Source organism: Hypomesus transpacificus, chromosome 10 (genome assembly GCF_021917145.1).
Source record: "Hypomesus transpacificus isolate Combined female chromosome 10, fHypTra1, whole genome shotgun sequence".
NCBI classification, from domain to species: Eukaryota; Metazoa; Chordata; class Actinopteri; order Osmeriformes; family Osmeridae; genus Hypomesus; species Hypomesus transpacificus.
Window position 1 is genome coordinate 12,418,403 of NC_061069.1, and position 10,317 is coordinate 12,428,719.

General features: G+C 56.4%; 1 protein-coding gene across 1 annotated transcript in view; it reads left to right on the plus strand.

Annotated features, from left to right (window-relative positions):
• Positions 1–10,003, plus strand: part of myo10 (myosin X) — an 81,349-nt gene extending 71,346 nt beyond the window's left edge. The window contains 19 exon segments of the mRNA XM_047026764.1: positions 16–91; positions 364–710; positions 712–1,260; positions 1,539–1,659; positions 1,924–2,167; positions 2,360–2,455; positions 3,345–3,438; positions 3,708–3,763; positions 3,931–4,073; positions 4,300–4,491; positions 4,730–4,887; positions 5,417–5,540; positions 5,702–5,999; positions 6,812–7,019; positions 7,299–7,435; positions 7,693–7,813; positions 8,171–8,659; positions 8,800–8,991; positions 9,263–10,003. Coding sequence (XP_046882720.1) covers positions 16–91; positions 364–710; positions 712–1,260; positions 1,539–1,659; positions 1,924–2,167; positions 2,360–2,455; positions 3,345–3,438; positions 3,708–3,763; positions 3,931–4,073; positions 4,300–4,491; positions 4,730–4,887; positions 5,417–5,540; positions 5,702–5,999; positions 6,812–7,019; positions 7,299–7,435; positions 7,693–7,813; positions 8,171–8,659; positions 8,800–8,991; positions 9,263–9,376 — 3,759 coding nt within the window. The 3' untranslated portion in view covers positions 9,377–10,003.
• Positions 10,004–10,317: the final 314 nt, after the last annotated feature.

The window sequence follows — 10,317 nt, forward strand, 5'->3', positions numbered from 1 at the left end:
GTTGGCTGCTTGTAGGTGGAGGAGACCCGGAGGATAGTGGAGCTGCAGAGAGCCAGAGAGCAGGCCTCCCAGGCCCTGGCCCAGGCCCAGCAGGTCTCTCTGGCCCAGCAGGCCTCCCAGGCCCTGGGCTCGGAGGAGTCTTCGGAGGGGTCGACGGTGGCTCTGGAGGAGGTGGAGGTAGCTGAAGCTATTTGACACACCACTGAGTGGATGTTGCCAGGTGCTCTGATATAAACTGAACCATCCCCCTTTTCCTTTTCCCCTCTGCTAACCCTCTTTCTTCCCTCCTCCTTACTCTCCCTTCATCTCTCTTTCCTCCTTCCTCTTTACTCCTGCTTACCACCCTCCTCCATCCCTCCCTCTCTCCCTCCCTCCTTTTCACCCTCGATACATCCAAGGAGGAGGTGGAGGAGGTGGAGGAGGAAGAGGAGGAGGAGGAGGAGGAGGAGGCGGCGGCCCGCCCCCAGGAGGCGTCCCAGGTGGAGGAGATCCTGCGTCTGGAGCGGGAGATCCAGGCCCTCCAGAGGCAGAAGGAGCAGCAGGAGCTGTCCCTGACGGAGGCCTCGCTGGGCCGGCTGCAGCTGCTGCGCGACCAGGAGCTCCGCAGGCTGGAGGACGAGGCCTGCAAGGCCGCCCAGCACTTCCTCGACTCGCTCAACTTCGACGAGATCGACGAGTGCGTGCGCAACATCGAGAGCTCGCTGGGCGTCGCCGAGGAGGGGGGGGGAGGGGGAGGAGGAGGAGGAGAAGGGGGGCGGGGAGAGGGGGGAGGAAGAGGAGGTGGACGAGGGCTTCGGGGCGGACGACGAGGGCTTCAAGGACTCGCCCAACCCGAGCGAACACGGCCACTCGGACGGACAGCGCACCAGCGGTATCCGCACCAGTGACGACTCGTCCGAGGAGGACCCGTACGCCAACGACGGCGTCGTCCCACCGCCCCTGCCTCTCTTCCACCAGCCCCTGCCTCTCCCGCCCGTGCCCCAGGCCTGCCACAGTGCCTCCTCCAGCGGGGACTCGGCCTACTGCCGGCCCCAGGCTTCATCCGAGGCCCAGTCGGAGGACCTGGTCGAGCTCATCCCTCCGAACGAGGACTCGGACTACGACCAGGACGACTACGACGAAGGGGCCATCGTGTCCAGCGGGAGCGTGGCATTCTCCAACTCTCTCAGCGGCCAGTGGTCACCTGACTACCGCGTCTCCATGGGAACCTACAACAGCTCTGGGGCGTACCGCTTCAGCTCAGAGGGTCAGCAGTCATCGGTGGGTATCAGGGGGGGCAGCAGCGTACACTGAGGGTGGTATTACTGCCCACGTCAGGGTGATAGATCTGGCTACTTCAGGGTGGCAACACTATCTTGACTACACTTTAATCAAAGACTTCTATGTATGTCATTGATCAATGACTATAATGATGATATCACTTCTTAGAAGGTGTTTTTGTTTTTTACTATATATATACCGAAACGTGATGACCAGTCCTGGAGGTGACTGAGGTCTCTTGACCGTCACTAACGTCCGTCCCCTTGTTGTGTGTCCAGTTCGAGGACAGCGAGGACGACTTTGACAGGTTTGACACGGACGACGAGCTGTCCTACCGTCGTGACTCTGTCTACAGCTGTGTCACCCTGCCCTACTTCCACAGCTTCCTGCACATCAAAGGTAGACGTCCTCCTGCAGTTACAGTTGTGTAGAATTTGGGAGGGAGATTTGCTTCTCTTGACAGGACTGAAGAACAGTGTACTGCTTCACCACTAGATGGCACTGCAGTCATTCAGAACGGACAGATCCAACCATACTCACCATCTCTTCCTCTCTTTTCTCTTTGTCTGTATTCCTCTCTTTCTCTTTCTCTCTTCCTCTCTACCTCCCTCGTCTCTCTCTCTCTCTCGCCCCCCCCCCCCCTCTCTCTCTCTCTCTCTTCAGGTGGGCTTATGAACACATGGAAGCGTCGCTGGTGCGTCCTGAAGGACGAGACCTTCCTGTGGTTCCGGGCCAAACAGGAAGCTCTGAAGCAGGGCTGGCTCAACAAAAAGGGCGGCGGCTCATCCACGCTGTCGCGGCGCAACTGGAAGCGCCGCTGGTTTGTCCTGCGGCAGAGCAAGCTCATGTACTTTGAGAATGACGGGGAGGAGAAGATGAAGGGCATGCTGGACATGCACACGGCCAAGTAAGGAATCAGGGGGCTAGGAAGCAGTGGGCTAGGAAGCAGGGGGCTAGGAAGCAGGGGGCTACGAAGCAGGGGGCTACGAAGCAGGGGGCTAGGAAACAGGGGGGTAGGAAGCAGCTGTAGGGGTTGTCAGTGTATCTACTCCTCTGTGTTTGCAGTGGGATTCATGTGAGTCTGTGTTCTGTGTTGCAGAGAAATCGTGGACAACACAGGCAAGGAGAACGGCATCGACATTGTGATGCCCGTGCGCACCTACCACCTGATAGCAGAGTCTGCTGAGGACGCCAGGCAAGTAGCCACACAGAGAGGGGGTAGGGGGTAGGAGATAGAGGGCAGGGGGTAGGAGATGGAGGGTAAGAGCTAGGGGATGGAGGGTAAGAGCTAGGGGATGGAGGGTAAGAGCTAGGGGATGGAGGGTAGGAGCTAGGGGATGGAGGGTAGGAGCTAGGGGATGGAGGGTAGGGGGTAGGGGATGGAGGGTAAGACCTAGGGGATGGAGGGTAGGGGGTAGGAGATAGAGGGTAGGGGGTAGGAGATGGAGGGTAGGAGCTAGGAGATAGAGGGTAGGAGCTAGGGGATGGAGGGTAGGGGGTAGGAGATAGAGGGTAGGAGCTAGGGGATGGAGGGTAGGAGCTAGGGGATGGAGGGTAGGAGCTAGGGGATGGAGGGTAGGAGCTAGGGGATGGAGGGTAGGGGATGGAGGGTAAGACTAGGGGATGGAGGGTAGGGGGTAGGAGATAGAGGGTAGGGGGTAGGAGATGGTGGGTAGGAGCTAGGAGATAGAGGGTAGGAGCTAGGGGATGGAGGGTAGGGGGTAGGAGATAGAGGGTAGGAGCTAGGGGATGGAGGGTAGGAGCTAGGGGATGGAGGGTAAGAGCTAGGGGATGGAGGGTAGGGGGTAGGGGATGGAGGGTAAGAGCTAGGGGATGGAGGGTAGGGGGTAGGGGATGGAGGGTAAGAGCTAGGGGATGGAGGGTAGGGGGTAGGAGATAGAGGGTAAGAGCTAGATGGATATTGGATATAGGTGGTTAGTTTAAGGGGTTTGAATGTACAGTATGTAGTGCAGAGATTGTGTGTGGGTGCTTTTGTACGTGTGTTTGCACTCGTGGTTGTTCACAATGACCAGGTCATCTGATTGGCTGACACCGTCTTCCTGTCTCTGTGTGATTGGTTACAGTCAGTGGTTCAGCGTTCTGAGCCAGGTGCACGGCTCGACGGAGCAGGAGATCAGAGAGATGCACGACGAGCAGGCCAACCCCCAGAACGCTGTGGTGAGTCACTGGGTCATGTTCATGAACGCTGTGGGGAGTCACTGAGTCATGTTCATGAACACTGTGGGGAGTCACTGAGTCATGTTCATGAACGCTGTGGGGAGTCTCTAAGTCATGTTCATGAACGCTGTGGTGAGTCACTGAGTTATGTTCATGAACGCTGTGGTGAGTCACTAAGTCATGTTCATGAACGCTGTGGGGAGTCACGTTTTTATTGGTCGGATAAACCCCAAAAAAGTCGGTCAACCCTCTCTCTCCCTCCCTCCCAGGGCACCCTGGATGTGGGGATGATAGATTCAGTGTGTGCCTCAGACAACCCTGAGCGGTAAGCATACACACACACACACACACCCTCCATACCCCACCCTGTCAACCCTTCCCTCTGACCTCACCCGTCAGCCTCCACACACACACCAGCCTCCCCCTCCAGTAGTATGAACACACGTTGAGGTGTTGAGTGTTAACGCCCCCCCCCCCCCCCCCCCCACACAGGCCCAACGCGTTTGTGATGATCACAGCCAACAGGGTGCTGCACTGCAACGCAGATACCCCGGAGGAGATGCACCACTGGATCACCCTGCTGCAGCGCTCCAAGGGAGACACGCGCGTCGAGGGCCAGGAGTTCATCGTACGAGGTCAGGGGAAAACACACACACACACACACACACACTGACGCTGTTTTATGAGGGGGGGATTGTTATTGGTTGGTAGTTGTTAGCCAGCACTATTTCCTTTTTGTCATTTAGTTTAATTCACTACTTTGATAGGTGAGGTTGTATGTTTGACTGACTCTGTCTTCTTCTGTGGTCTCTTTCTCTTCTTGTGTGGTCTCTGTCTCTTCTTCTGTGGTGTCTCTCTCAGGCTGGCTCCACAAGGAGATGAAGAACAGCAGCCGGGCCTCCCTGAAACTGAAGAAGCGCTGGTTCCTGCTTACCCACAATTCCCTGGACTACTACAAGAGCTCGGAGCGCAGCGCCCTCAAGCTGGGCACCCTGGTGCTGAACAGCCTGTGCTCCGTGGTGCAGCCAGACGAGAAGATCTTCAAGGAGACGGGTGAGAAAAGAGCTCCATGCTACGAGCGCTACTGAAACGCTACATGCTACATGCTACATGCTAAGCACACTCTGTGGCATTCTACCGCATGCTCTTAACGCTTGGCCGTGCATGCAACACGCTGAACGCCGCCGTGGAAAACTGTAGGATCGCCTAGCAACCCGTCTATGACACACACACACTTATGGGTACACACACCTCTGATTGGACGTGTGATGCCCCGCCCCTCCTCCCGCAGGTTACTGGAACGTGACGGTGTACGGTCGTAAGCATGCCTACCACCTCTACACCAAGCTGCTGACGGAGGCCACCAGGTGGGCCAGTGCCGTGCAGAACGTCATCGATACCAAGGCCCCCATCGACACGCCCACTCAGCAGCTCATCCACGACATCAAGGTGAGGGGCGGGGCTAGGACCACAGGGTCTGGTACTGGACTCTGGTACAGTGCTCCAGGACATGACTCTAGTACAGTACTACAGGACAGGACTCTAGTACATGACTCTAGTACAGGACTCTAGTACAGGACTCTGGTACATGACTCTAGTACTGGACTCTGGTACAGGGCTCTAGTACAGGACTGTAGTACAGGACTCTAGTACAGGACTCTGGTACAGGACTCTGGTACATGACTCTAGTACTGGACTCTGGTACAGTGCTCCAGGACAGGACTCTAGTACAGGGCTCTAGTACAGTACTACAGGACAAGACTTTAGTACATGACTGTAGTACTGGGCTCTAATACAGTACTACAGGACAGGACTCTAGTACAGGATTCTAGTACAGGACTCTAGTACAGGACTGGTACAGGACTCTAGTACAACACGACAGTGCAGGACTAAAGAATCGGTCTCTAGTAAAGCACTTGGAGCTAGGCTGAGCAGAGTGTGTGAGCCCAGGTTGAGCGTTGTGTGTGTGTGTTCACAGGAGAACTGTCTGAACAGCGAGGTGGTGGAGCAGATCTACAAGAGGAACCCCATCCTGCGATACAGCCACCACCCGCTCCACTCCCCCCTGCTCCCCCTCCCCTACGGAGACATCCACACCTGCTGTGAGGAACTAACAACCTTTTTATGTACACTGCAGTAGAATTTAAAGTTACGCAATGGCTCATATAAAACAATCCACGTGTGTCACGGTAGCATTTCAGTCATCAATGAGTGACTAACTCCCCTCACCCCAACCCTCTCCCCCTCTCTCCTCCACCCCCAGCCGTGAGGACCAAAGGCTACACCACCCTCCAGGAGGAGGCCCTGAAGGTGTTCGGCTCCCTGCAGCAGCTGGAGGGCGTGTCGGACGCTGTGCCCATCATCCAAGGCGTGCTGCAGACGGGCCTGGAGCTGCGGCCTCTGAGGGACGAGCTGTACTGCCAGCTGGTGAAGCAGACCACCCGGCCACCCCAATCCGGCAGCCAGGGGAACCTGAGCAGCTGGAGGATCCTCACCTGCATGTGCTGCAGCTTCCTGCCCTCCAGGAGCATCCTCAAGTACCTCAAGTTCCACTTCAAGAGGTGAGGAGGGGGGTCTTGGCGCGGTTGGAAGGGCAGTTAGGTTGGAGGGGTTTTTAGGAGGAGTTATTCTGTGACTTGAGGGGGGGGTACGCATGTTAACATTCATCTCCATCACCCTTACCTTTCCCCTCACCCCAACCCTCCCACCCTACACCCCCACCCTCCCACCCTACACCCCCATCCTCCCACCCTACACCCCCATCCTCCCACCCTACACCCCCACCCTCCCACCCTACACCCCCATCCTCCCACCCTACACCCCCACCCTCCCACCCTACCCTCCCACCCTACACCCCCACCCTCCCACCCTACACCCCCACCCTCCCATCCCACACCCCCACCCTCCCACCCTACACCCCCACCCTACCCTCCCACCCTACACCCCTACCCTCCCACCCTACACCCCCACCCTCCCACCCTACACCCCCACCCTCCCACCCTACACCCCCACCCTCCCACCCTCCCACCCCCACCCTCCCACCCTACACCCCCACCCTCCCACCCTACCCTCCCACCCTACACCCCCACCCTCCCACCCTTCACCCCCACCCTCCCACCCTACACCCCCACCCTCCCACCCTACACCCCCATCCTCCCACCCTACACCCCCACCCTCCCACCCTACACCCCCACCCTACCCTCCCACCCTACACCCCCACCCTCCCACCCTACACCCCTACCCTCCCACCCTACACCCCCACCCTCCCACCCTTCACCCCCACCCTCCCACCCTACCCTCCCACCCTTCACCCCCACCCTCCCACCCTTCACCCCCACCCTCCCACCCTACACCCCCACCCTCCCCCTCCCAGGACCCGGGAGCTGTTCCCGGGGACGGAGATGGAGCGCTGTGCGTCCTTCGCCCAGGAGTCACTGAGGAAGACGCGGTGCCGGGAGCACGTGCTATCCCAAGAGGAGATCCGGGCCGTGGTGGCGCGCCAGGACATGACCACCACGGTGCACTGCCACGGAGGAGGCTCCTGCAAGATCACCATCAACTCCCACACCACCGCCGGGGAGGTGAGGGGGACAGGGGTGGGGTGGGGTTGGCATTGGGAGTGGAAGTTGGAATGGAGTCAGGGTGGAGGTTAGGGTGGAGGTTGGGATGGAGTCAGGGTGGAGGTTAGGGTGGAGGTTAGGGTGGAGGTTAGGGTGGAGGTTGGGATGGGATGGCAACTTCTTGGTTTGGCTGTCCAGTAGCTCATGCCTCTTTGTACTTTGGTGTGTGTCTGTGTGTTTGTGTGTGTGTCTATGTGTGTGTGTGTGTGTGTGTGTGTGTGTGTGTGTGTGTGTGTCAAGGTGGTGGAGAAGCTAACCCGAGGCTTGGCCATGGAGGACAGCAGGAACATGTTCGCCCTGTTTGAACATAACGACTCCACTGACAAGGCCATCGAGAGCCGCACTGTGGTGGCCGACGTGCTGGCCAAGTTTGAAAAGTAAGTCTGCCGGAGACTGTGTGTGTGTGTGTGTAGTTGTGTGTGTGTGTGTGTATGTGTGTAGCTGTGTGTGTGTAGCTGTGTGTGTGTGTGTAGCTGTGGGGGTGGTTGCTAGTGGAGGCGAGAAACGTTTCTGTGAACTGTCACGGTGCATCTAAATGACAGTAAAGTGTGTGAGTGTGTGTGTGTGCACGCCTGTGACTCAGTAGGCTTGTGTGTTTGGACGCGCTCGTTTTAACTGTGTGTGTGTCTTCCAGGCTGTCTGCCAGTCAGGACGAGAACAACACAGGATGGAAGTTCTACTTCAAACTCTACTGCTTCCTGGACACCACTAACGTGCCCAGGGACAGTGTTGAGTTCGCCTTCATGTTTGAACAGGTACCAAATTAACAGGCTTTCATTTGACGCCACTCGTTTCTTTCAGCCATTTAAAAGATAGCCAATTCACATATTGTAAATGGTACATGAGTCACAGATGACAAGATTTTCAAACAACTACTCTAACATCTTTCTTGTTTTTTATGATCAGTTGAAATATGGATATCCATCTGTTCGCCTCCGTCACTCTCTCTCTCCTCTTCATCCTCCTCTTTCTGTCTTTCCTTCCCTTTCCACATCTCTCCCATTCCTCCTCTACTCCCCTATCCCCTCCTCTCTTCCCCTCTCCCCTCCTCTCCTCCCCTCTCCCGTCCTCTCTTCCCCTCTCGCCTCCTCTCCTCACCTCCTCTCCTCCAGGCTCACGAGGCGGTCATCAGAGGCCAGTACCCAGCCCCCGAGGAAACTCTCCAGTTCCTGGCCGCCCTGAGACTACAATACCTCCTGGGAGACTACAACTCCCAGGCTGCCGTCCCTGACACGTCCCAGCTGCTCCCCATGGCCAGGCTCCGAGCCCGCATCCAGAACTCGGCCAAGAGCTTCGCCCCGGGCGCCGCCGCCGCTGCCTCCTCCGTGGCGGAACGTTCCGGAACGGTGGACAGGAAGCGGTCGAGCTTCCTGGAGGGGACGCTGAGGCGGAGCTTCCGGAGCGGCTCGATGAGTCGGCAGAAGCTGGAGGAGGAGAACACTTTGGAGGTGTGGGCCAGGGAGGAGATCGCTGCGGCCCGCGCCAACCTGCTGGAGAAGTGGAGGAAACTGCAGGGCATGAACCAGGAGCAGGCCATGGTCAAGTACATGGCCTTGGTCAAAGAGTGGCCTGGGTATGGGTCCACTCTCTTCAACGTGGAGGTGAGTGGTTCCCTCAGTCCTCGGGCCCTGATGGGACACCATGGTCTGAATGTAGATCAGGTGATTCTCTTTTGCGATTGGCTCCGTTCTGTGCACGTGCTCACGAGCGTTTCCTCTTCCTGTTTTTTCCCCGCCCGCAGTCTCGTGACGGGGTGTTCCCCGTGGAGCTGTGGCTGGGGGTGAGCAGGGAAGCCATCTCCGTCTACAAGCGCGGAGAGCCCTGGCCGCTGGAGGTCTTCCCCTACGAGCTCATCCTCTCCTTCGGCGCCCCGCTGCCCAACACCTACAAGATTGCCGTGGAGGGACGGGAGTTGATGTTCGAGACCAGTCTGGTAGGTTCTCCCCGCTGAGCGACCGGGACTCTGGGGGGGTGTGGCGGGTTTCTGGGGCCGTTCAGTCCTGAGTTGGATGTTTTGCATCCTCTGGTGACACATATAAGTTTTTGATAGTTTTATTTCAGAGATGCGGTGTGTAATGACCGGGTTGTGAGTGGACTTAATGTGGTTGAATGCCAATTCCCATACAGATAAAGTAAATTCAAGGTTTTACAGCTTCTGTCAGTGGACACGTTTCCTAACCCAGGTCCTCTCCTGTCGGCTCCAGGTCATGGACATCGCCAAGCTGATGAAAGCTTACATCAGCATGATCGTCAAAAAGCGCTACAGCAACTCTCAGTCTGTCAGCAGCCAGGACAGTAACCATGGCAGCGCCTGGTGAGACCTCGACCCCTGACCCTTGACATACAACCTTTAAACTCCCCCGGACGGAGAGGTCAGATGTAGTGACCCTGCCAGGACGCCCCTCCTCTCCGCTGGAGGGAAGTGTTTGGACTCTCTGGGCTACAGATAAGCACAAACACAAGCAGCACCCGTCAGCTCTAACCGCTAACCAGCTAGCTTCGTCTTTCTGATGCCGCCATGGTAACGTTCAAGGGCTTTGTTGTCGCTAGGTGACGGGGCACCGGATTTAAATGTTACTGAGACGGTTTCTGTGATTGGTCAGACGGTGTGTGTCAGCTGACTGAATGTAAGGAGGGTGGTAAAGAGACTATGGGATGTTGGGTATTTGAATGGAGGTTTGTTTTACTTGTATTCTCTGGGAATGCCTTGCTTTGGAACGCTTACTGATCTTTGGTGTTATCGAAATATGTAAATATGAGACTTGGTTGTCGAAAGCATTTCAAGTTGTGTCTGTGAATGTTACGGAGCGTGTTGGTTTGAAGGGGACTTTGCCTTTCATATCGTGCTCACTAAAGTGCCAAATTCCCCCCCCCCCCCAAAAAAAAGATATACGAAACTTCTATACCGTACTGTACTTAAAACAAAACAAACAAATACAAAACAGTACAGACTCTCAAAATGTCACTGTTTGCCAGAGTCACAGACGATTCTGGGAGGTGCTACATGCAGTACAGTGTACGTGTTCCCCAACTGACGTTTTTGCGATGCAACTGCAACTCTGTATCCCATGGCAACAACCCACAACATTTCCCTGGATTTCCGCTGGCGGAAGTTCCACCCAAAGATAGAGCTAGATACTTCTCACTCAGTGCCTTGTTGTATATTGTGTACACTTGCTCTTTTTTCAGTTTCTTAAATGTGCAATGTTTTATATACATATATATATATATGCATGCCATCTCTGTCTATAGGAGATGG